Here is a 27079-nt window from a genome sequence, read left to right as displayed (position 1 = left end):
AGTGCCTCTTGTAACAGCTGTGTGATAGTTACACCTCCCTGGGCTACTTCCCCAAGGCCTCCTCCAAACACCTTCTTTATCCTCACCACAGGACCTTCCTCCTGGTGTCTGATAACGCTTGTACTCCTTAGTCCTCCAGCAGCACACCCTCTCACTCTCAGCTCCTTGTGCCTCTTGCTCCCAGCTCCTCACACGCACTTCCTCTCCTCTGGCTCCTCCCCACCTGACTGGAGTGAGCTCCTTTTTAAACCCAGGTGCCCTGATTAGCCTGCCTTGATTGGGTGCAGGTGTTCTAATCAGCCTGTCTGCCTTAATTGGTTCTAGCAAGTTCCTGACTACTCTAGTGCAGACCCTGCTCTGGTTACTCAGGGAACAGAAAACTACTCGCCCAGCGACCAGTATATTTGCCCTCTACCAGACTCCTGCACCCCACTGGCCTGGGTCTGTCACAATGACCTAATTTCCTACTGCAGCCACAACCCTGTGCCCAAGCTGAAAACTGAGAAGAGGTCTTATCAGAAGCTGATGCCCGTGGGGCTGGATATGTGTCATAAAAATCAGTGTAAAACTGATGGATGTTTTTGTTCCAAAGCAACCCCTCGTTTACACGATGTGCTGATCTGATTTCTCATGGGCTAGAGCAAATGATGATTGTATGTGCAAGAGGTCAGCATTACCAATAACGTATTCCTCTCTCCTCTCTTCCAGACCCTTCCCTTCCGAGGAGACCACAGAGAACGATGATGACGTCTATCGGAGCTTGGAGGAACTGGCTGAGTAAGTGGCTGTGCAGAAAACAAACAAAAAGTCGCAGTTCAGTTTCAGCAAGGAATGATCAAAGAGGGAGGCCCGGCACTCAGATCCCAGCTGTCCTATTTTATGTTCTTGCCAAGAAATTTTTGTGCTGCTACAATAGTCTGGATTTTTTCCCCCATGTAGAGCGCTGGGAGACATCAATTCTAACAGAGCTCAATGGGAGGTAATCGGAGGCTAAGACTATGGAGATTCCTCCATAACTCTAAATCCTGTTTAAATCCACGGGGGCCGTATGTGATTCCCCTGATTGTCTGAGTCGGGAGTAGCTCAGAGAAGGGAGTACCTCCCCTTTAACTGTCTCCTCTCAGCAGCAGGTAGTTAGGGGATTACAGATCAGTAGATAATCCGCACAAGAAGGTCTTGTGCAGAGCGTAATTCTGGAAACTCCACATCACGTGCCCCGTTGCTCTGTTTAATCCTAACAGTGCACTCAGTACTGTACAGTTTGCAAAAATACACTGTCCCGGACCTGAGGAGCATGCGGTCCAGAAAGTCAGATACTTGGGAAATGGCCATACTGGAAAAACAAGAGATGGAGAAAATGTCATGGGGTCCCGTAGGGAATGGGAGAGATGGGTCAGTGAGTCTTTCTACTAGAGACCCTGAACAAGATCCTGACTGTGTGTGTACTGAGGAAACTGTCTAAATAGACAAGGCAAGGAGAAAGGAGGTATATTAATATCCCTATGTACAGATGGGGAACTGAGGCACAGAGAAGGAGATGCTGGAGGCCAGACAGGAACTCTATGGAAAAGGCTGGATTTGAATGCTGGTCTCCTGAGTCTCAGGCTAGTGCCTGCAGTGATTGGTTTGTGGGGTTCCTGGCTTTGGCACTCCCTGATCGGTGATTTTCACGCTTGGTGATGGGAGATAAGGGACACTCGCCTTTATGTTGTCACCAGAGTAAAGCTGGAATCTGGTTGCGGCTTTTGTAGTTCCACAATAGCATGTTCGTCTACATTGGGATTTTCACAGGAGCCGATGAGTACTGGTATATGGCAGTGGGGTGTCTAACTCCCTTAGGCTACAATGAAAATGTTAGCCAGTCTTTTTAGGGCTTCAAACACATGACTAATTGGATTTATATCTGATCATATGATGTGTTGTGGGAATGCCTTTGGCAGATCCGTTTCTGTCTTTATCTCTGGCGTCTGTCTCTGCTATTGTGACAATATTGAGGATTTTAACAACCTTGAACCAAATCACAGAGAGTGAAATCCTGGCCCCATTGATGTTGATGGCAAAATTCCCATTGACTTCAGCGGGGCCAGGATTTCAGTGCAATCCGTTTCATATGGGGAGAAAATTTGCAAGGGTGGATATGTGGCTTTATACAGTTAAATATTATTGTTCAACAGCGTAAATAATAAAGCTTAATCCAATGAGTTCCTTATGGCTTCAGTTATTACAAAAGTAAATCATAAATTGATACATGGAATGGAGTATATCTGAGTCCCTAACTTGTGGTTTGTTCCTGGCAGTGATAATTGAATACATTTTAACATGTATAGGGCTCCTTTCAAAAATAAGACTTTCCCCCTCCTAATGGTCTTAAAATCATTTTAATATTGAGTTTTAAAATTTGTGATTTTGATCCATATGCATGTTTTAAATTGGAGAATACATTTGTGTGTGAATTCCTGGTGTTTGCTAAAGTGATTAGGGCTATTGGAGCTGGCTGTGATCCAGGCAGTGTGGGCAGGCAATATTTTCCTTAAAGTAAATGTTTTCAGTCTGTGCTCCATACAAGGAACAGACTATACTTTAAAAAGAAGGATTCACACCTGTAATTACTTTGCTGCTGGTCTCTGCTGCTTCTAGGATGTGACTGTTCCTTTCTATCTGTATATGTTCTTCTATAACCCCCATTCCCAGATCACCTGAGTAAGGGATGGATTATTAATGGATTTTATCCTCACAAAGCCCCTGTGAGATTGGAGAAGTTTGCCCTTGATCTCTCTGTGCCTCAGTTCCCAATTGGTAAAATGGGACTAATATATTTCCTAAGTTCCTAATGGACTTAATACCCACTCCCATTGTCTTTCAATGAAAATAAGGCTCCTCGCTGTCCAAGTTTTGCTGCATTTTTTAACCCCACATTTCTCTCCTCCTCATGAGATCCAGGCTACAAAGTTTGTGGTTGCTCAGATCCGCCTGAGTACGATCCCATTGATCAAAGCAGGTGCATGTATGTCCACCCGAGCTGCCAGTCCCACCTCCAGCTGCTGTGTAGATGTACCCTTAGGAATGTCCTCAATATTAACGTTCTAGCTCCATGAGGGATGGCCTGAGAAGCATGATCCATTAGTAGTGGTCTCTCGTTCTGTCTTCCACAAGGAGACTCTAATTTGAGATGCACAATACCAAATACTGTGCAATAATGTTGCATCCTGACAAGCCCAGGATAGCATGAGAAAAGAAGAGGTCGTTCCTGAGCCGGAAATGATTCACTATCCCAAATATCTTTAGCATCCAGCGGCCATGGGGAAGGTACAAGCCCATCCTTAAATGTTTCTCAGGTGCTAGGAAATGATTTTCACAGCAAGCTGTAAAAGGATCCAATTCCAGGAAGTACAACCACTATTGAACAGCAAAACCGCATGTAACAATCTTCCCTACTTTGTAAACCTTTCATTGCTTTTTGCTGCTCTATATTTTTCCCCCCATTAGCTACCCAGACACGATTCTACTGCAGATTATTGGACCGTTCCCCCCTCTCAACTATTTCTAAAATGGGTTGTAGCCCTGTTCTAAAAATAACTGCCAAAGCTTCCATCAATAATGGAGCCCAATTATCCTCGTTAACTTCAGCCCTGGGAAACAATTTGTATAGTGGGGCTGCTGAGAGCCATTGACCGAAACTGTAAACCCTGTATATGATGGAAACCACTTCAAGCCAGGGGGTGCAGCAGCACCCCTAGTTCCAGCACCTATACTTCAGTATGGTAGGACACAGCCTGGGATGGATAGCCACTGCAAAGGAATGCAACATAGAGCATTTACATACGTAGTAAATAAACGGAGTTGGTCTAAACTGCTCCCAATTGAGAGTTTTATTATTAACTTAAATGGGAGCAGAGTTTGGCCAATACTGAGTACTTTTGCAATCTCATCCTTAATGCCTCTAATGCACACAAGTGGAATTGCAGGAGATATAATGGCACTAACCTAGTATTTGGATGGACCAATACATACATGGGGCCAAGCAATCCCGTTGGGTGAAATCTGGTCCCCACTGAAGTTAATGGCAAAGCTGCTGTTGACTGCAGTCAGGTTAGGTTTTCAGTGATACTGCTTGTGTGAGTGAAGCGAGCAGGGTTTGGCCCACATGTTCATTTATGTATTTGAGAGGGTTAGGAGTACAGCTGGCTGTGCATGTTCCAGCCAGAATATTTTCTGACCAAAAATGCAGTTTCCACAAAATAAAAATTTTTCATGGGAAAATTTCAGTGTTACCAGTACAAAATATTTAGTTTGATCTAAAGCAAAATACTTAATTTTGATGAACTTATTCAAAGCCTTTCATTTCAAAGTTCAACAAAACATGACACTGTGTTTCCCCATCAGCATGTTGCCTTACAAGAGCTGTAGTTCCGGCTTGCATTCTCTCCTAGGGCCAGGCACCCCGAGGACTGCATGCCCCATAACGCAATGAGGATTTCCCTCTCACCGAGCTGTGTGGTTCATCATGGGAGATGCATGAATCTAGGTGCATCATCAGACGTTGTCCAGCCATGGGAACTTGGCCCAAAGGCAAGAATGTGGGTATCTGGCTCCCAAACAATGACTCCCATGAGGCAACACACCTGTGAAGAATGAGATTTAACATTGAACTGACTTGAAACAAAGACTTTCAGGTCAGTTCAGTAAACCAAAACAAACATTTTAATTTCTGGAATGTTGAAATATTTCATTTTGATCAAAAATATTGAAATGAAGCATTTTGATATTTCCAAATACAAATTTTTCAGAACTTCTGTTTGGTGAAAAGCTTTGAAATTTCAATTTTTCATCTTCTAGCTTAAGTGATAGTAAGCTTTTGAAGCAAGAGAATCTGTGTTCCAGCCACGTTTTCTCTACAAAACTCCCAAGAAGCCAGGGCACGCAGCACGCTGACAACTGGGAAATCCTCAATGGCCATAGAATTGTTACATTATTATTATAATTACTGTAAGAGGAACAACAACATTCTGTGGCAAAAGAAAAATCTCTGACTGATATAAATCAATAGAACTGTGCTCAGTGTGGTTACGTGTATCGTACAAACAAGCTGTTTCTTTCAATGCAAGTCAAATTTGCCACAGGGAAACTTGTGCGTGTAAAGAACGTTCATGCCTTGATGCACACATTGTGCTTTCAGATTTGAGGTTCCGAGTCGTGTATTCTGAACACAGAATTGCCTGTCAAGGGAGTGGGGGCAACCCATTCAGAAGATGGAGAGATAATTATTTGCAACAACAGTTCATAAAAATTGGACTGATCATTGAAAGGGAGGTTAAGAAAAAAACAAATCTTTCAAGGGAGCTAAAGGTTGCTGAGTTTCCTGCCTCCGCCCCCTGTGTTTTCTTTTCAGTTAGCCAGATGGCTGACTGGAGAAAGCTGGTGTAGTGGGGCAGATGGCAAGGCCCAGTGAGTTTAAGCAGTGCAAGCGCAGTGCTGTGAGTAGGGGATCAGGAGAGGAGGGGGATCATTTTGCTGTACTGTGCAGTTTCTCTTGGAGTCCTGTGATATCAAATGTTTCAGCTTGCCACAGAGAGGTCTGATCACAGAGTTTATGGGGAAAAGGCTGCTGAAAATGATAGAGGCTGAGCTCTCATCCAGAACTGATCCAGATGCTGGTGATAACACAATAGCCCGTTTCACCGGCACCAGCTGATAAAAATCAAAGCACTGTTTGTCCTAAAGGACCTCTGGTGAGTCTGGTAGCCGCCCCCTCCCCCCATCACGGCTGACTTGATTTGATCATTCTGAAATCAACTCTGATAGATGGCTGTCCAATCTAGCATTGACTGTATCTACAGATGGCCATATCCCAGCCTCCCTTGATGGTTTCTTTAATTGCCCTCTTCTTTCTTACAACTCTAAGTTTTACTTAACATTTAACCTAAATTTTCTCTCTTGACTCTTACACCCATTCTGCTTATTTTGTCGCATTAGATTTATGAAGCCAATCGGTCCCTGTCCTCTTTACATCATCAAAAAGCTTCTGTAGGGTGTATCTGATCAACTGTATCCAGTATTATTATGGCGCAGTCCTTTTATGCTCATAAAAATCCAGCAGTCCCATTTTGGCTTCATTGGCCTACACGTGTTGTTCTGGTTCATTTCACATCATCTGACGGCAGAGCTTGTCAATCTCCATGATGAACTGGAGTCCATTTAAAAAAAAAAAAAAAAAAGGTGTTTCTTTGATCCTTTCTGAAATGAGGAATGTCCCAATACTGGGAGATTCTGTACATCAGTTTGTTTTGGGTTTTCCCCAAACAGCTGTAAAGTACATGTGGGGAAAACTTAGGACAATGTGTTTTGAGCAAGACCTGAGGAGGCGAGGGAAGAACAGGGTTGTTACAGGAAAACCTTGTAAGGTAAGTTACATTGGGTTATGGTTAAGGCACTGGAATGAGTGTCCAGAAATGTGGGTTCAGTCGACACTTCCTGTGTGATGGGACAAGCTGCTTAACCTCTTAAAGCCTCACTTCCCTGTCTGGAAAAGAGGAGGGATTGTTATCCCCTTTTCCCACCTCTTTCTGTCCTGTTCATTTAAACTGTCCATTCTCTGGGGGCAGGGCCTGGCTCTTATATGTACATACAGTGCCTAGCGTCACGGGGCTCCCCTCTGAGATGGGGCTGCTAGATTCTGTTATAATACACAATCATAGCTGCATTGTCTAGGGGAATGTGGAGAACATTAGATTTGGCAAAGTGACTATATCCCTATCCTGTCCTTTTTAAATACCTCACTTCAGGTGGGTGCATATTCCATGCACATGCCAGGAATGTAGTTGCAGGGTGGTCCTGAAGTTATTGGACCCAAGTAGAGTGCACTGTAGCTCTCAGGGTGAACAAGCTTTCCAGGGTAGAATTTGAACCCAAGCCTGCAGAGGAGGCCTCAGTCTTAACAGAACTCAAATGCTCAGCCATCCTGACACGGAAACGTATATCCCTTAGAAACACTTGTGTTTGAGAGGGTTGGGTTTATGTGATTGGTACTAGCATTACAGTAGTGTCTCACGGTGCCTACCAAGATCAATAGCCCATTGAGCTAGACAGGATATAACAGCCCCTGCCCCAAAGAGCTTACAGTCTCCAAGGGTCCATCCACCTGGAGTGGGCAGGTGGAATTGCCAGCTGGAGAAGACATCAAGCTAGCGTGCTAAAAATAGCATAGCTGGGCAGTGCAAGCCGTGGGAGTAGCTAACTCACTGAGTATGATCCCATCTGAGACCCTAGGCACGTACTTGGGGTGCCTAGACCCCCCCCCCCCACACACACTGCTCACGTCACTGTGGCTATGCTGCTATTTTTAAGATACTAGCTCAATCAGACAAAATGGGATGCAGACGGAGTGGGAGGGAAAACAAGCACAGAGACAAGGTGACTTGCTCGTGGTCACCAAGCAGGTCAGCGGCCAAGCCAGGAATAGAATGCAGGTCTTCCGAGCCCTGATCCTGTGCCCGGTGCTGCCTCAGTGAATGATGGAAGACGCCAATATTGCTTCCTCTAACATGACCATGTTAGATGATTTGCAATGTGTCTTCTCTGAAGGAGTTGGGTTTTAATTAAACTTTTCAAAGATGCCTGTCATTGGGCTGCTTTTTCCCCCCCTTTGGGTTTGACCATGTGCGAATTGATTAAGTATGCCTAGGATCTTCAAACGTCCCTCATGTGTCCTGATTTCTGTCCTAATGTCATTGTATTCCTCCTTTGTTGAATAAATGTGGCACTTGTCTTTGATTCATAGCTTAGCAGGCAAAGATGCAAGCTTGAATCGTCCTAAGGAAGCCAAGTTTAACTCTCAGTGATAATCCAGCCTACCCACTACTGAGATTGTAAGGTCCTTAGGGCAGTGATGGACTGTGTTCTGCGTTTGTACAGAGCCTAGCACAGTGGGGTTCTGGCCCATAACTAGGACTTCTAGACACTGATAATACAAATAATAATACCCTATTCAGCACTGGCACCTGGGCTGAGGGGTTTGCTAACACGAAAATTAGTTTCCCACTAGTGGAATTGTTGATACAATACAAAACCACCTCCTTCCCTCCCTTTTCACATCTGTGCGTATTGGATTTATGTCTTTTGTGTCTCTCAAATCTGTCTGAGGAGGAATTTCCTTCAGGATTTTCATTACGAAGTGATATAGGACATGTTGCTACTCGTGGGGCGGTGAGATCAGCAGAGAGCTAACTTTGGTTGCCTGACTAAAGCCTTGTCGACAGTCTAGGCATGTTTGGACTCATAATTCTCCACTCATGCACAAGACCACCCAGAGGATTCAGGGGGCCTGGGGCAAAGCAATTTTGGGGGCCCCTTCCATAAAAAAAATTGCAATACTGTACAATACTATATTCTCGTGGCGGGGCACAGGGCAAATTGCCCCACATGCTCCCCACCCCCACAGGCGGCCCTGGGAAAAATAAACCTTCCGCATCTTGGCACAAACCCACTTTTGAGAAAACTTCTTTACAAGATACCACTGGTTCTCAACCATTGTTCAAGCCAGATTCTTCTCTTGGGAAGATATTGAAGGTCAAAGACCATTTTACCCAGAGGGACTGACTGAAAGCCCATAGGATACTGAGCCCCATCCTCAGTACCACTCTTATTTCTTTTATAAACCTATATGGAGTTGTCTACGCAGTGAGTTAGAGTTTGGCGAGCCGGGGTGTGAATCTACAGCTCGCTAGCTTGCTGTGCACTTAGAGTGATCTAAATATGGCTTTGCTCAAGGCATTAAAATGTATCATACTTTTTACTATTTCCCTTCCTTTAAACACTGTTGCGTTGATGTGTCGGGCACAGCTGACTTCTTCAGTACACTGGAAAGCATTACAAGACTTTCAGAGAAAGTGACCCTGGATCCTGACGGTTCAGCAGCTAATTTTTGTTTTGTTTTGTTTGGGGGCATATTCACCCTTGGTGTAACTCCAGTGCGGTTCGTGCGCTCATGCCAGGGACAGATTTGCTAACAGACTTTGCTTTGTCTCAGAAAACATATTGTTCCGTGGAAAGGATTTGGATACACACATGCAAACACAGTGGGTGTTGTGTGAGACTCATAACGAGAGCGGCACTGCTAGAACGCAGCTTATGGAAATGCCTTGCAAAATGTAATCTGGGTGAAACCAATAGGATTCTACAGCAATTCCTGTGCAATCCTATAGCTCTTGCTTAGCCAGGAAAGGTCACTCAAGGCGCCACAAAAAAAAAAAAAAAAAAGTTTCCTTCACAAGCAGATTTGAAGCAGGAAAGTAGCAGAATACTCAGTTATTGACTGAGCTTTATTTTCCTGACAAATTGACCCCTCTGCGCAAGTGTTCCCAACGCTGCAAACAGTCAGGCTAACGAGAAGCCTCTTTAAAGCCAGAAACTAGCGCACACAGCACAGTCCCCCATGCTGCACCAGGGTCGCTGCCCTGCAACAAAAATGTAAATTGCCCTTTGATCCCCCCCCTTGCCTGTCAGCCTGTATCTTGATGTTATCAGGGAAGCAGGGAAGTGGTACCACCTCTGATTCTCCCCTGGGGCCTTTCCATGATATATGATCACACAGGATAAGGGTGGTGCCACCCTCCAGCATGAACAGGCAGCCACATATGTTAAAAGGTGCGACTGTTTCTATCAGGGGAGTGTACATCATACAGATGCCATTGGTGTCAGTGGTTTGCCCTGGTTTCAACAGAAGCAGGGTCGGACACTCTGTCAAGTGCATACGATGAAGCAATCCCTGCAGTATCATTGCTCATATCCCATGTCTCTGTGAAGCTCTTACCTGGGAAGCGGGAGATGCTGTGGAATGCAGAGTTTGGGCCCACTTGGCTGGGGTGAATATTGTGGAAAGTCGCACTTCTTTCTAGTCAGTTTTACTTTTTGGTTTCTGTGTACATTGCTGATAGCTCTTGTGATGAGTCTTGCAATATTTGGGGGTTTCTTAAAGACCCAGCTCCTGGAGTCAGGTGATTACATGAGACTATCAGCTTTTATTTTAAAATACTAAGTCTCTAGCTCTCATGGTTGCAGAGAAAAGCATGGAAAAAGTGACTGCTAAAGGCTCAAAAGCAAGGCAAATAAAGATCTGTTTTAAATAATGATATTAAACCAGTGTCCTGATGGTAGAACAACTAGGGCTGGCAGTAGTGACGGCTCTGCCATAACACCGTGATGTGTGGATTGCTAGGACCACAGAAGGAACAAAGAAATAATTGATTTAGAAATACTTCATTGAAATAATTCAGTTAAAATTCATTTTAAACTCCTTTTAAAATGTTTCTATTAATACTAGATTTTATACAACTTTAAAAAAATTATTAAACAGCTACAGTTCTGGCCTTACGTTATCCAAGAATCTCCCTCCGAAGAGTTGTGAGTTTCAATCTCTGTTTCTTTCGTATACAGCATCTTTCTCCAAACATATATTTGCAGTCAGCTGCTTTGATGGATGCTAAACCTGGGCACAGTATGTGTGAGATCCTTCGGTTCGCATCCCTAGATATCAAGTAGCGATGCTGCAGCTTTATGAAAAGTCCAGTAGAATTTAATAGAAAGTTTTAACCTTTCTCTGAGGGTTTTTAAAACACATTTTATAGACCAGAGAACTGTATCTTGTAGAATAGAGAATGATATTGCTGCTGCACACTTTTATAAGATGACTAAAAATCCTTTGGCAAGGAGATCATTCTCTATAGACCAGGGTAAAAATTTTCAAACCACTGATGTGACTGAGGGAGCTTTTGTCCTATTTTCAAAAGTGACTTTGGTCCCTTGACACAGAGGCTCCTTAGCAAAGGATCCCTGATTCTTTGCAAACTCCTCTCACCTCAGTCCTGACAAACTCACTACACCAAGCACATGTCTTACAGCATATTTATCTATGAAGAGTAGCATATAACTTATCTATGGAAAGTTTGTAACTTGTCAAGCTTCATAATCATTGTGAGATGTATGTATGTTGATGTAATATTTAAGGAATAATGTATTGATATTGAAAGTATGCTTTATGGACTTGGAGTAAAAATTGGTTACCCAGAGATAATGTGTCTTGATGACGGCCCATAGGGGGAATTATCATTCTCCCCTCATTCCCCCCTCATCCGCCTCTGTTTACCCAGTGATGTAATGCAAAGCTGAATTGTTTAGCCTTGCTCAGTCCCAAGACTTCTAATGGAAAACCGTCAACGGCAACTGCAAACAATCGAAACAACTTGAAGGTGTACAAAGGAACTTACAACAAGACAGGAGAGGGTGCTGTCTATGAATAGAAACAAAAGACTCTTTCGATGTGAGATGGAGGAGGGAGAAACACTTGGTATCTAGTCACTGAGGAAACCCCTTGTGGAGTGCAAGTGCTTTCGTGAATGTTTGGATCCTGGTTCTTGTGAAACTGGCCAGCTCTGCAACAGCATAACTTTGGGGGGAAACCTACTTTATTAAATAGAAAAGGTAACTATCAATAAGCGTAGACCCAGGTTTGTGTTTTGTGTTTTGTATTGTTCCCATTTGTTCACACCACACTCTCTTGTTTCTAGCTAAATCACTATTCTTTCTTAAATGAACTTACTTTTGTTTATTAGACGTGCTCACGAGTGCGGTGCATTTGACAGGAGTGGTGGTTTAAGGTGAAACTGGTGATCTGCAGTACACTGCACCTTCGGGAGCAGAGGATTTGGATTTTCTGTGAGTAGCCAGAGCTGGGTATCCCAGGGGAAAGCTTCAAAGGGACGCGGGGACTGGGGTACATGTCCTGTTAACCTGCAAGGCAGAAACTGGGCTAGCACAGCCCAGAGGAGGCTGGTAGAGTTAGAGAGCTGACACCCACGTAGGCAAGATACCATCACACTGGAGGCAGGGGATAACAACATGACTCTGTCCTGGGTGCCCCCAGAACCGTCACAGGCCCTTAGGCGCCTGAAGCCCATTTTAATAAGACTTAGGCTCCTATGGCTCCTATGGTCTTAAATCAGGTTTGAAAACAGGAATGAGGCTCTTTTGAAAATTTTATGCCAGATCCTCAGCTGGCTTAACATTGCACGTCTCTGATTGAATCCATGGAATGATGCTATTTATGTCATCTGAGCATCTGGCCATTGTTCATTGTCACTGTGGTACCATGTTATTAAGTTGCTGCAGACTAAAATCCTTTTGATGTATTTTTTTAATAGTGGTCTATTTCCAGCTGGGGCACGTGACTTGCAAAGATCGATGAAAATCAATATGCGAAAAGCACTGATGTCAACAGTAATATACAAAGCAGAAGGATTCTACAACCTACAGTCTGTCCTGGGAGATTCTGTCCAATATACACATTTGATAGTTCACCACAAGAATAGCAGTCCCTCTCCACTTCTCAGCAAAGGTTTAAAAGGAAAATGCTTTTGTAAATAAGGTCCTGAGACTTCATTATTGTAATACCAGTGCTGCTTGCTGATTGGAGCTCTAGAACTTTGCATTTAAATGACAGACTCAAATTGCTTCCCACCATCTCTCCGGTGATGTGGGTATTGTCATCCCCATTCTACAGACAAGGAAATTGAGGCACAAAGAGGTTAAATAACTTGCCAAAGGTGACACAGCAAGTCTGTCGCAGAGCTGGGAATAGAACCCTGTGTTCTTATTCCTGATCTCTTCTAACTACAGGTGCATCCTTCGCTTTTACTAAGTGCTGGGCTGCATTAGGAAGTATGAACAGTAGTGATTAATGGGAAAAGCCACAGGTGTCAAAATAAGCAAACAAAATTCCTGTTGAGGTGTTAATGGACCATTCTGGAGCTTTTAATCATGTTAATTACTGTTATCAATGAGACTGCTTGTGTGAGTAACAGCTACATACATGACTCTTAGCTGCTCTCACACACAATTCTGTCATTGTTAGTGCCTCTTCTGGTTAGTGGGAATTAGCAATGTTCCCTCATCCCCTAAATTCTACGCTTCAGCCCCAGGATGGATTAATCTAACTGATGCTTGTGTTTCTCAGTGTTTCTGTTGCAGCCTGTCATTCAGAAAATGGTTTGCACTTTGATATTAGGAGCATAATTGCAGTGCAAGACCCCAGTCTTAGTCTGAGGGAGAGCTTGTCTGTCTTGCCAGGGTCCCTGAACACTGAGAGATGGGCTGAATGGAGGAGGCTGGAAGTGGGAGTTCTGAGCCTCTGTGCATTGGGGTTCTTGAGCCACTGTGCCTGTGGGGACAATCTAGTCCTAATGATGATGATTCTAGTCAGTGGCTGTAAAAGCCAGCAGGGTGCTTATGGTCAAGGGTGAGAACCTTCGCAAGAAGCTGATTCAGAGGATTAAAGAGGAGAGGAGGGGAAACTCAGGGAGAAATACGCTGGAATGAATGTGGGGATGGAAGAGTCAAACCCTCAGTGAAAATAAGTCACAGAATCAACTTTTACCCTAATAGAATTCTGCCTGATGTGCCCCATGTGATATTTAGACTCCGTTGTCTGTAACCTGTCATGTGACTCACTGTTCATTCTGTATTCAGCGTCCCACGCTTAGTGGCTGGTCCACCAAGGATGGAAGCCTCCTACTGCTGCCACCTAGAGAAATGACTCCTTTAGATCAAATGGCAGAGACTCATGATTTTAGTGCCTGAAGTGGTATCAACAAAAAGAACGAGGAGTCCTTGTGGCACCTTAGAGACTAACAAATTTATTTAGGCATAAACTTAAAAAACAGCCCTGAAGTCCCACCCCCTCCTGATTTCATTTGGTGTAAACTGCCACATGGTGTAAACTGCCACATGGATTTCTCATTCTGAAACCTTGGCTTGACTGTCAAAGGTGGTGTGGGTTCTCAGCACCGTGGACATTAACCCATCTGTGACTTTAAGCCAACTTGTAACTCAGGAAGGCCACCCCACTCACTCATGTGGTTGTGGTTTACTCCTGGGCCTTAATCAAAGGGAGAGCTTGATCCTTGTCCTAGAGAGCTCGGAGTTAAATGCTGGTTGCTGGAGAGTGGAGTTGGGCGGGGGAGGTTTGTATAGTAGGTTGTACAGTGTTAGCTGCAGTGAAGGGCTTTCTTCCTCATTCTGTCTGCTTCCCACAGCCTGCGCCCTTGATGATGACACCTACCTACCTAACATCAGGATGGTACAGGGCTGTCAAGAGAAACTCTTCAGGGGTAAATGGCGGCCCCATGCCATCTATCTAGAGCAAGTTAACGACACTGTCTCTTCTGTTTATCCTTGGGGGCTTTGGCAGCAGGCTGGCAGATCTCTGTCACCAGCGTTGAGACTTCCCATCATTCAAAGCTCTACGTGTTACTGAGCTGGGCTTCATGAGGCTGGGAGACGATCAGTCAGTCTGTCTACGTTTTGGGCCCATGTGACCAGGAGACATTTGATCTATAGTGTTGGTTTTGTTCCAGATCTTCCCTATGGTCAGGATGCACGTTAGAGTGAGGACTGCAGGGAAGCCAGCGGCAGTGCAGGAGCTGGAAACAGAACGATGCTCTGGCACCGAACACTGAGACTTCTAGTCGTGGCAGTGCAGTAGATGTGGGTGCTGGGCTGGCATCATTCAGGGGCTTCACATGGGGCTCTTTTGCCTTGGTCACCCCGTCCATTGTCCTGCTGGCTGATAGAAGGAATAGCAGGTGCGGTATTAACTCAACCATAAGCTTCCTAATGACTTTTCAACCACCAGAATGATGCATGGCGATGCAGCTAGAAATCTGATAGGTGCCTGCTGGAATGGAAGATAAATGGGGAATCTGGAGATAGTCGCTCTGGCTGTGGAGAAGAGCTCAGAATACAAATATTGGGACAGATAATAACTGCAGCGATGGCACTTGGAAGAAGGGAAGATGGATCGCTGGCTATTAGTGGGTATTACAGCAGCTACAGCGTATCGCTCGGTAGGAACAGAGTTGATACAGAACACCGGTGCATTTATTTAAAAACATACTTTTATTGACTACATCTCTATTTAGAAATGGAAATAATGGCGTGTAAAAGAGAAATAAAACCCACTTTTGCAAATATTTTTGGTCTTGTTGTCTGGCCAGCCCTGATCCTGAGTTGGATTTTGTGTCTATATTACTCTCTCCTTCTCTGTTGCAAGGCATTGGGACTTCTACGTGCTCCCTTCTATTTCTGGCAGAAGGAGATGTTCTTCGCACAGCTAAGAATGTTTGTTTGCCCTCTTCAAAGCTTTTCTGAGAGCAGGCCTCTCAGTCAACTATGATTCTGCAGAATATCACATTATTCTCTGTGCCTCTTAGCTACCTCTGTATTGATGTGTTAACATCTTTGGCTGGTCAGTCAGCAGTTTGCTTTGAGTTTCATCCTGAAGAGTTGTTTATGTTTTTTCTAGAGAGAGTTAAAATAATTCAAATCCAGGCTTCTAAAAATACATTGCCTAGCACAGAGACAAGTTAGAAATCGTTCAGGGAGTGGACTCAGCCATTGTTCAACCCAGATTCTTCTCTTTGGAAGGTATTGAAGGTCAAAGATCATTTTACCCACAAATCTGGTATTTTGCACTAAGCTTAGTGCAGGTAGGGTGACCAGATGTCCTGACTTTATAGGACTTTATAGTCCTGCGTCTGACGGAGTGGGTATTCACCCACGAAAGCTCACGCTCCAAAACCTCTGTTAGTCTATAAGGTGCCACAGGATTCTCTGACTTTATAGGGACAGTTCTGATTTTTGGGTCTTTTTCTTATATAGGCTACTATTACCCTCCACCCCGTCCTGATTTTTCACATTTGCTGTCTGGTCACCCTAAGTGCAGGTTACTCTATTACTGCAGCCTAAAAGAAGCAGGGTGGATTTGCTTAGATTGCAAGTCCTTCAGTCCAGGGATCATTATTATTATTTGCATTACCATGTTTGTACAGTGCCTAGTGCAGTGCATTGATCAGTGACTGGTACATGCTACCTCAGTGTAAATAATACATCAGAATAGCTGAGATCAGCATTTAGCCTCTTTTAGATTTACTGAGCCACTGAATGAAACAAACGCTATAAATCCAAAGCCCATGTTTCTTTGATTTTCTCTCTCTCTCTCTCTCTCTCTCCCCGTGTGTGTGTAAAGTAAAAGAAATGTGTTTAAAATCAAGCTAAGGCCAGGTTCATGTTTCTAGTTCAATATCACCAATCCCAAGTGTTCAAAAATCATGAAATTGGTGTAAAAATCATGAGACTTTTACAAAACGTTGGTTTCTTCTCATTTGCCTTCTGTTTTTTTCCCCACAAGTCTGTAGGGTGAACTTGAGCTGTGTTTTCAAATTTTTCTCACAACCATCAAGGTAGAAACTCACTCTGCAACAACAAAAGCTGAGATTTGCATGTATTCACATGACTCCAGGAGCTGGGGCTTTAAGAAACACACTAAAAATCACAAGACTCACAGTAAAATCATGGGAGTGGGCAATGGCTATTTGAATGTGGCTGTCATCTCTGTGTCTTCCTCTTGCATCCTGATTTCCCCAGTGGGATCAACCCCATTGGACCTGTGCACTTGTGTAGAGTCCTATGAAAGTCAGCAGGGCCCCATGCACGTGCAGAAGTACCTCCATATAGATCTGACTCAGGGCCAGCTCCAGGCACCAGCTTATCAAGCAGGTGCTTGGGGCGGCAACTCGGGAGCGGGGTGGCACTTTCAGGTATTTGGCGGCAATTCGGCAGAGGTCCCTCACTCCCGCTCGGAGCGAAGGACCTCCTGCTAAATTGCCTCAGATCGTGATCGCAGCTTTTTTTTTTTTTTGGCTGCTTGGGGCGGCAAAACCGCTGGAGCCAGCCCTGATCTGACTCCAGATCTGGGATCTGTATCAATCCAGTGGGGCCCAATCAGAGTCTCTGTGCACTGCCATAATAATTATATTTATTAATAAAAATAATAACAATAAAGATCTGTTGCTTAAATATAGTCTCTTTGTGTGCTGCTCTCCCCTCCGCCTGAACCTTCCCCAGTTCTTCTGGCTGTGTGGGGATCTTCTCTAGCATTTCAATTACTTGTGCAAGCAAAGGTTGCCAGAGCACAGCTTTGAACACAGGATGTGTGATTCTATTACACACAGCGTTTAAAGAAAGCTTTGGCACAAAGCGGCAATATTTCCCCTTGTGCTACAAAAAACAAAGCTTTGTGTTTTGGTTGCAAGATTGCCACAAGTGTTTGAGTTGAAAGAAAGAGAGAGAGCACAGTTCAGATGCCCTTTTGGAAGTTTACAGCTCAGGCAACTGTTAGCATAAACTTGACCTGACAGTTCAAGGTCTCAGAGAGCCACATTGCTGTTTTTAACCCTGTAGAATTTATTAAGCCCATTAACACTTATAATTAGGCTTGGAAGGATTAGATTTTTATCGGTAAACGTCGATTTCCCGGTACACATACAAACTGGTGACAAAATATTTTCTTTGCTGAGGATCAAAATGTACAGATAGGTAACGAAAGACAAGTGCAGCTTGAGAACTTGTTAGAGTTTGATTTAAGGACAGTTAGGTTGTATATTTTGATATGTGATGTTGACAATTTGGGTTATATAAAGCTTTAACTTTTTCAATTTCGGTGTCTACTGTCGTTAAACAATAATCATCTGGACTCCCTCCCACACCACCCCCCAATAAATGCCCACAACTGTGAAAATTTAAATTGATTAAAAAATGCTTAAAAATAAACATCGCTGTTACCCGTCAAAATTATTTTTTAAAAAATAAAAGCGTAATTGTGCCAAGCCTACTTCTAATGGTGCCTCGGGATACGGACGGCTTTGGGAATGTGGGTAACAGAGTGTAAGTGTGGTATCAGACATATAGGAGATGGTCAGAGTAATAGATATTTAGCACCTGAAAAATAAGACTGTAGAAATCCTACACAGAATTATTTTTCTGCTGCTCGCAGTCGCTCATTCTCTCTCTGCGAAGGTACGTGTATGTGCCAATGATTAAAGACTGGATTCTAAGCTCTTCAGAGCTGGGTCTGTGTTTTAATATGTGTTTGTACATCAGCTACTACAGGCAGGTCCCAGCCCTATTTGCAGGCTCTGAGTGCTGTTACAGGGCCAATAGTACCAATAAAGAGCATATGAGCTACTGCTCCAGGCCCTCCTGTGGCCCAGATTCATCCCTGGTGTACATAAGGGCTAATCTGTTGGAGCTAATGGAGCTGGCCCAGGTCTGAATTTGGCACCATGGATAAAATGCGAGATCCATCAGCTGGTGTAAATTGGCTTAGATCCATCTGAGGCAATGGAGCTACGCTGATGGATAGTAGCTCAGGGTCTGAGCTGGTATTTACTAAGTGGAATAGGAATAAATGGCCAGTTTCTTCATGTGCTGACAGTTCATCAATGCCGTGGGGCAGCTGAAAGAGTAACCAAGTGTCCAGAACATTGATCCTGTTTCTTTCATCTGCTTCATAGCGAAGAAGCAACTGGGTGCACATCTGTGTTTTCAGGGGCCTCATCAGCCGCATGCATTTCCCCTAAGCCAGTCGGAAGGCAAGTTTCTGGAGGAATGAGCACAGGGCTGGGAGTGAGGAGGACTTGTGGTCTAATGGTGGCTTTGCCACTGATTCCCTGTGTGACCTTGGGCATGTCCCCTTACCTCTCAGTTGGTTTACCCATATGTAAAAAGGGGTAATAATGCTCTTTGGGGCAGGGACTCTCACTCGGTGTTTCTATAGTACCCTGCATCTTGGCCCCGATCTTGTCTGTAGCCTGTCTACACTGCACACTAAGCCCAGGTCTGTGGGACCCAGCCTTGTAGACCCGATGTTCCCAAGCCTGTGCTTGAGCATCCACACTGCATTGTAAACCTGGGTTAACCATTGCTGAACCCAAGTCTCTCAGTCATGCTAACATGTCCACGCTGTACTGTGCAGGCCTTCTGGTACGGGTCTGCGGCTTGAGCTGCATCCACACTCCAAAGTGACAGGGCTCAGAACCAAGTCATGGTGGGACTTGGCCTCTGACCCACCTGCCTAGCAGGGTCCCGAGTGCTTGCTGAGCCGAGTCAGACTGATCTGTGTGTGGACAGAAGAGGGCCTTGGGCTCCACCCGGAGTCGAGCCCAGGCTTAGTGTGCAGCGTACACATCTCCTGAGAGGTCAGACTGGATGATCACAATGGTCCCTTCTGCTCTTGGAATCATGAATCTGTGAGCCTCCCAGGGGTGTTGGCAGGACTAATTAACTGATGTCTAACGAGTGCTTAGAACAGACAAAGTGCTATAAACAGCTGCAGTGTTTGGGGCCAGGAGGGGAGCCAGTTTCTACTGATGTTTGAAATAGGCTGGTCTGTTAGAAGTAATACAGCTGTGGAGTTTTACCTTAGATCCTGGTGTAAATGTAGGTGTCATTTGAGTTGCAATAGTGCCCGTAGGCCTCAGCTAACAGCACAAACACTTAGCAAGATGGTCCCTGTCCTGAAAAGCTCCCAGTCTAATAGAGAAGACAGACAAAAGCAGGGGAGGGAAATAAAAGTGCACAGAGAAGCCAAGGCAGAGCCAAGAGTAAGATCCAGAGCTCCTGACTCCCACTCCAGTTTCCTATCCACTAGACCATGCTACCTCGTGATGACAGTTACGGTCCCTGGGCTTACACCGCAAAGTGTTTTGCATCGCTCCAGCATCCAAGTGGGCAGTGTGGAGGTGAAATCATACTGTGGTAGCTGATACCAAAAAAGTGCCTCCTTAATGAAAAATGGGAAAGAGAAATGAGGACGTTACCATTTTTGGGGGTTCTCCCTCTTCCCCCTCCCCCATTCTTTACTGGATGCTATGGCTCACTTGCATAATCTACCTATAGCGAAAGTTTCCTCTGTATTTCTAAACCCTCTTGTTCTCCTTTCAGTGAACATGATCTGGGGGAGGATATTTACGACTGCGTCCCTTGTGAAGATGAAGGCGATGATATCTACGAAGATATCATCAAAGTGGAAGTTCAGCAACCCATGGTAACAATTGATGTATTTTAAATACCATATCTTGAAGGGGGGGGTTAAAAACAAACACGCAATGCACCCTCTGATGAAAGATAATGTTCTCAAACTTGTTTGAGTCATTCCTTGGAAATGGGCTGGTTGGCAGGGGAAAGAGAGACAGTGAGAGGAAGAGTGATCGAGCTGATCCTGTAGGGTTTCTCAAAGGCTTTTCATGGTGCTGTCATCTAAAGGATGGGAGGAAAGAAGTTCTAAGAATCCCCATTGTAAAGGAGTGCAAAAATACGAATGCGCTGCTAAGCCAAAGCAGCGTGTGTCGCTTCATCCCTTTCTAAGGCGAGCGATGTGACTCATACCTGCACGATTAGCCTGTTGTGTGTCTGACACTGCAAGTATTCTTAGATCCAGGTGAGTTGCAGATATTTGCAATGAAAATGTAGTTTTTCTCTTGGATATTTTTACTTTACCACTTAAAATCTACCAGCTCTGGTATATCCTAAAGCTCAGATTTACGAAGCTGCCTAGGAGGGTTGGATGCCTGACTCCCTGAATTAATTGTAATGGATATTTGAGCATCCAAATCCATTAGGCAGCTTTGAAAGTCGCAGCCAAAAGTTACATGAGGTTGGGAATTGTAACAGGGCTCTAGGCTCTACAGGGCCATGGACACCAGTGGAAAGGCTCATGCTGATTTCAGTGGGCCTTGGATCAGTCCCTATTGCTTCTGTGGTACCAAGCTTTGTCTGGAATTTCTCAGGAATGAAATTCTCCCCTGTGCAGAGGGGTCGGGACAACGCTGACAAACCACCTAAGTTCTATTTTGAGGACTTCAGTGCTGCCTACGTTACTCTGCATGGCAGAGAATTTCTCCCTTAGAGCATTTACTCTGTGAACGAAGCCATGTGTTGTCTAGGAACAGAGGGGTATATTACACTGAATGCATATGGAAAATGTCCTTCTGGAGCATGCTACCAAATAATTAGTATCATGAAAAAGGATACAAGCCAAGGAGGCTCTTTTCCCAGCTAAACGTTTAGATGCACTACATTTGTTGTTTCTGCTGATGGAAAATTTCAAGAGAACTCATCACTGGAGCATGAATGTCCAAATTTCTTGAGATTCACGTGAAATTCTTCCACCCCCGGGATCCATGTAGATTCTAATTACTGTCTTCTGGCTGCACACCACAGCTGCCAAGATTCATAATTCTAGGAGAAAGCAGGATAAATGGACACGTTCACTGGTCAATTAAATTCCCTGAGTGAGGCCTGTAATCGTAAATCACAGATCGCTGCAGCTGACAATCGGAGGTGTGAGTTGGCAGGAACTTTGCTTCGCAGAGTCCAAGTGAGCCCAGGATGCAAACTCTGTCATTGAGCTGCCAGGAATGTGTGCTCTGATCTCTCCTCAGTGCTACACCTGGTGTAACTCATAGACCTCAACAGAGAGTCTGCTAGTTTAATCGAGATCAGAATCAGAGTCTCTGAAGGCCCAGCCTTGAGAGGGTGCACCCATCAATCAGTGTCAATTGAGTGGGCTCAGCAATGCCCAGGGTCAGGTCTTGAGGCTGTTTCTGTGCTAAGCACCATGATAAAGGAATTCCCACTGGTGCTAGTTCTGGGTTAGCTGCACTGATCTTAGCACCGGTGGAAACACCAGTAGCTACTTGCATTTTTATCACTAAGGCTACTTCTATACTACAAGTTAGGGCTATGATTCCCAGCTCCTCTAGACATGCTCTCATCTGAGCTAGGGTGCTAACAGTAGTAGTGTACCTTCAGTAACAGAGGCAGCAATGGCACAGTACAAGCTGCCGCCAGTACATACCTCCGGGGTTCAGGCAGGTTGTACTCAGGGCAGCTGGCCCATGCTGCCACAGCCACAAGACTAGCATGAGTGTGTCTACACAAGCTGGGAATCAGAGCCCCAGCTCAAAGTATAGATGCAACCTAAGATATCCACCCACAGGAGCTTTATTTGCACTAGGACTTCTACTGATGCCGTTAGTGGGATTTTGGGGGTAGGATTCCCTAGTGCAAGTAAGGCTAAAATGAAAGAGAACCTCCCCACTTGTCATTCCCCCAGATTTCTGGAAGCAATGTGTGCCCGACGTGCTTCTCGTAAAATCCTGGGGTTCATTCACACTGGTTGTGATGGCTCATTTTGCATATTTCATATTTACAACTTCAGATTTTGTTATGCTGTCCTGAATATTGTTATTAATGGCTGATTAATAAAAGCTTTAGCCTCTGATTTAAAAATTCAGTAAACCATTTCCCTTCCCTCAGTATCTTCGAAGTAACTGCTGAATGCTTTCAAGTTAATGCATGTTGGTAAAATGTGAAGATGTCAATACAAAATGCACGTTAAAAGACGCCAACCAAATATATACTCCATGCACGCTGTCATTCCCAAGGAGGAGTCTGTTCCCATCAGAGGTTTAATTTGCTTTTAAATGAGTATAACAAGTGTGAGATTTATTTTTATAGCTTTCCAAGGACTTTAAGGAAGGTGGTTATTGGAAGACTTAGAATCAGACTGATGTTTTAAAGGTGCAGCCCCCTACTGGCTCTAACAGCTCCATGCTGTTTTTCTCATGCCTGAGTCGTGAGGCTTTGATGCACCTCTCGGTTACGACACAGGTTGAGATCGTGGGCTATCACCATCGTTTTGAGAACAGTGTGATGATGCAAGATGCAGGTTTTGTTTATATAGCCTCAGTTCAGCAGAAGATGTAGCCTCACTAAGGCCTATTCCCGGGGCAAAATGGAGTTTGCAGCTATCATAGCCTGTGCCGCTGCAGCCCGTGCTACCCACGGCTGCTAAACTATTTTTAGTGTGCTGGTGCAAGCTGGGAGTCACATCCCTATCTCATAGTGTAGACGTAACCTAAAGACATTCAGCCCGTTGAACTAATGGGGACTTGGGACTGAAGTGCTGTTAGCTGAGTAGGTGCAAACTATGGTTTGTCCCCAGCCACACTGAGGCTGGAATTTGCGGCCAGGCTCAGCACTCCCAGCTGGAGCTGGGTTTTCTGAAGTGCTCAGCACGTTGGGTATGGGGCTTTTTTGAACATCTGGTCTCAGTTGTGGACGCTGAGCAGTCTCCACCGTGTAGGGTGGCCACCATCGGGATCTTGCAGCAAGGGGAAACAATATCCCAGCCATCCTAAAAATGATCTTTCAAGCAACAACCACCTTCCTGGAGGCCCCCTTCAAAAAAAGACTGGATTGTTCTCAAGGGACACTCGAACAGTAAGGTCCTTAAGACACTTGCAAAGTGCCCTGTAGGGAGAGACTTAGCGGGTGTGTCTAGACTGCCCCTGAAAGCGAAAGCCCTGCTCTGCAGGCTTGTGTTAGCAGGGCTCCCACTAGCATGCTCAAAATAGCAGTGTAGATGTTACTTTGGCATTGTGGCTTGGGCTGTCAAGCGCAACCCTCCGGCCCCAGCCCTGCCAGACTCAAGAGCCCAAGTCACGTCATCTACACAGCCATTTTTAGAGTGCCAGACATAAGTTATTGCGCTCAGTATGGAGGTAACTGGATGATCTTCTCTGGTCTAGTCTGTGTTATGTGGGAGGTCAGACTAAATGATCTAAGGGTTCCTTCTGGCCTTATGACCTATGAATTCATAATTATGCCCTTTTTAATACTTTTAAAGTGACTGACTCCGGTGAAGCTACCCTAATACACACATGCTGAAGATCTGGTCCTCAATGTTTTCCTAGCTCCTGACTTCCCTTCCTTCTCTCCAGCAAAAGCATCAAGTTCTTTATTTTTATGATAGTGGCCTTTAATTTCATCTAAATGTTGAGGAAAAATTGGTGGACATTTAAAAAAAAAAAGGCAATTTGTAATACCAAATGTATAATGTTAATTGGTTTTGCTTATATTTCTGCATGCTTCAGATCAGATACATGCAGGTAAGTAGGAGACAGTGACCAAGAGAGTTTGGTTTCTGTCTGGCCAATATGCTATCTTGCACTCTTTCATATGGGTTGTACAAAGGTAATTCTCCCCTATTGCAGACTCAGTACTACTTAACCCCAAACATTCAAAAATCATGACTCAGAGCCCCATCCACAAATTATGAGATTGTGCTAAAAATCATGAGATTTAAAAAAAATACATTTGGGGTTATTTTATATTTGTCTTCTATTTTTTGAGCATTTTGGGGGGGGTCACAGTTTCTAGCTTTTCTATGCAACCATGAGGGCTAGAATCTTACTTTTCTAGAAAAAAGGAAAGCTAAGATTCTCAGATAATCACATGACTCCAGGAGGTGGGGCTTTAAGAAAAGCACCAAATATGAGAGCTGGGGTAAAATCACAGGGACTAGCAACACTGATGACCCATACAAGTGTACCACCTCAGTCCCTTTTAGGCACTTATGAGCTTCACACAAGAAAACAAAGTTTGAAAAAAAGAGACACACACTTTTTCTTTTGACTGACATCTTTTGATTATAGTACTCTATGTAAATTGTATAGTACGTGCAAAGGGTGAAATTTAACCCCAAGGGGAGTTTTGCCATTAGCTTCAGTGGAGCCAGGATTTCACTCAACGTTTTGCAGACAGAAATGGATCCCTTTCACATAAATGACTGAAAATTTGGTTTCTGGCTTCCTGAGCTTGTGTGAGTTGGGAGTTTGCTGTCACTGAATGACACATTAAAGAACCACTGTAAGCAAGCAGGTTGAAACACTCTAAGGACACTCAAGCATGCGTTGTTTATTTCTCTAGAAAATGGGAATGACAGAAGATGACAAAAGAAATTGCTGTTTGCTAGAAATTCAGGAGACCGAGGCCAAATATTACAAAACACTTGAAGACATAGAAAAGGTAAGAGCCGGCCTTCTTTTCTATCACTACGTTTCATGTCAACAGCGTCAGGTTGCATTTGATCTTGCATTACTCTTGCTGGATTAGTTCTTGCTTCTTGAGCTCCATAGTACTGGGTGTTTGTGATAGAAGGCAGGACAGAGGCATTCAAACGTAAGCCCGTGCTGGGTACCAGAACGCGCAGAAAAAAGGAGCCTATTTTATCTGATCGTTGCCTATTTAAAGTATACTTAAAAACCATTGTGTTATTTCAGATTCCAACCTCAGCAGTAAGACGCACTCAATTCTTTACGTGGCCAGGCCCAATCTCTAGATAAGACTGGCTTTTACAGATTTCTTATCACTCTTTGATCACCATTGAATAATTTGAAAGAACCTATTTATTCTAGGTAGTTCTTGAAAGTGCTGAAGCCGTGCTGACTTGTCATTGAAACTAATTGGATTAAAAGTAACATTTCATGGCATGCATTCACGGGCTTTAATTGGTTTTGATAAATTCTGGTTGCATTCTCTCTTTTAAAAGAATGAACACTTCAGCAACAGAAACGTGCAATGCATCCGACTGGAGGCTGGATATTTTCTTTTCTCCTTCAGTGATTACAGATGAGTAGAATTAAAAAAGGCCAGATATCATTTCTACTTCTTTTCCTTTCCCTTTAAAAATGTTTGCCTTTCTTACAAAGAAGCTCTGAAAGAGAGCCGCACAATTAAACAAGATTCAGGCTTTGACGTTCATATTAGTGACGTACACATTTCTTGTTCTTTGAAAACCTCTATTAACCTTGTGTTTCAGCCCAGAGGAAGAGGTAAATTATTCCCTTGGTAGGAGCTCTGAGAGGAGATTTTTTGCTGTGGCGGAGTTAAGGTCCTGTAATGAGCAATATTCTATCTGTATGTTCTGTAGCTATGGAAGGTGCAGACTTTCCCGTTAATACCCATTGGGTCAGAAAAGCATCTCCAATGTAGTCTTGTTCTTCAAAGGCTAAAATTCAAGCTGACTGGGAGTTTTTCTACAAATCAAACAGCTAAAACAGATGCTATTCACCATTGCAACTGGTGATTACTTTGTGAAAAAACTGGCAAGTCAACAACGGCAACAAAAAGAACCCCACCCTCCACCTGCATTGGATACAGACATACTATGTCCTGTGTGATGCTCAGGATCATGACTCATGCTTTCCCCCCTCGCTGAGTGGCTGATGTTTTAAATGGGGCAGAGTGCAAAAGCTAAGAGTAAACACTCCAAAGAGCAGCAAACTGTAAACCAGCGAAGCTGTTGCTCTGACAAAGTGCCGGGCAGCGGGCAGTTTTAAGAGTTTAATTTGCATACAGATTAACAATCCTGAAGTGTGGTTTCGGTAGGTGTATCTATAGCTGTAGCTAGAGAGCTCGATAGATATCTCTGTCTACAGAGAGAGCTAGATAGCAGCATATCTTGTGTAGACATATAGGGCCACATTATACGCTCCTGAATATGGTTCCTCTTAATGGGGAGGAGTCCTTCTGGCACTTTAATGAATTTATTTGGGCATAAGCTTTCATGGACTAAAACTCACTTCATCAGATGCACGGAGTGGAAAATACAGTAGGCAGGTATAATTACACAGAACATGAAGTGGGTTCTAGCCCACAAAAGCTTATGCCCAAATAAATGTGTTAGTCTCTAAGGTGCCACAAGGACTCCTCGTTGTTTTTGCTGATACAGACTAACACGGCTGCCCCGCTGAAACCTGTTAATGGAGAGGAATGCTCAGGGAGCAACTTCTAAAGGGTGTCTTTCCCATCTCCCTAGTGTCTCTGCAGGCATTAATCCTTCCACAGCTCACTTGGCAGTGTTCCTTCTCGCTCTCCCTCTGAAGAGGTATAACTTAGTCCAGGGATTCTCAAACTTTTTTTGCTGGGACCTCTTTTGAAAATATTTCAGGCTGTGAAGACCCCCACCCCCCAAAGTGACTATCCCCCATATCATGCCACCCTTACTTCTGCGCTGGTGCTGCTGACTGTGCTGCCTTCAGAGCTGGGTGCCTGGCCAGTAGCCGGCACTCTCTGGCTGCCCAGCTCTGAAGGCACACAGAAATAGGATAGCAAAACCACAACCCGCCTACAATAGACGTGCAACCCCCTGTTTGCCTCAGGACCCCCAGTTTGAGAAACACTGACTTAGTCCACAAAGCAAGAATGTGCAGTTAATTTAAATTTACTGTATTCTAGCTCAGAGCTTCCTTCACAAGTGGGTGGTAAATGCCTTAGCTGTTCACCGTCAACAGTCTGGCTTGCAGCCCGACTTTTAAGTCAAGTAAAATCTTGTTCATGTTCTTGA

General features: G+C 44.3%; 1 protein-coding gene across 5 annotated transcripts in view; it reads left to right on the top strand.

The window, feature by feature from the left end:
* VAV2 (vav guanine nucleotide exchange factor 2) overlaps positions 1-27079 on the top strand; it is a 291963-nt gene that overhangs the window by 216967 nt on the left and 47917 nt on the right. For all 5 annotated transcript variants that reach the window (XM_075060419.1, XM_032767531.2, XM_032767528.2 and 2 more), the window contains exons 4-6: positions 709-777; positions 19831-19933; positions 24661-24759. In XM_075060419.1, the coding sequence (XP_074916520.1) occupies positions 709-777; positions 19831-19933; positions 24661-24759 (271 nt within the window). The remainder of the gene's footprint in view (positions 1-708; positions 778-19830; positions 19934-24660; positions 24760-27079) is intronic.

The sequence above is a fragment of the Chelonoidis abingdonii genome, chromosome 24 (genome assembly GCF_003597395.2).
Source record: "Chelonoidis abingdonii isolate Lonesome George chromosome 24, CheloAbing_2.0, whole genome shotgun sequence".
NCBI lineage: Eukaryota > Metazoa > Chordata > Testudines > Testudinidae > Chelonoidis > Chelonoidis abingdonii.
The sequence above is the reverse complement of the archived record's forward strand: the minus strand, read 5'-3'. Positions and strand labels throughout refer to the sequence as shown.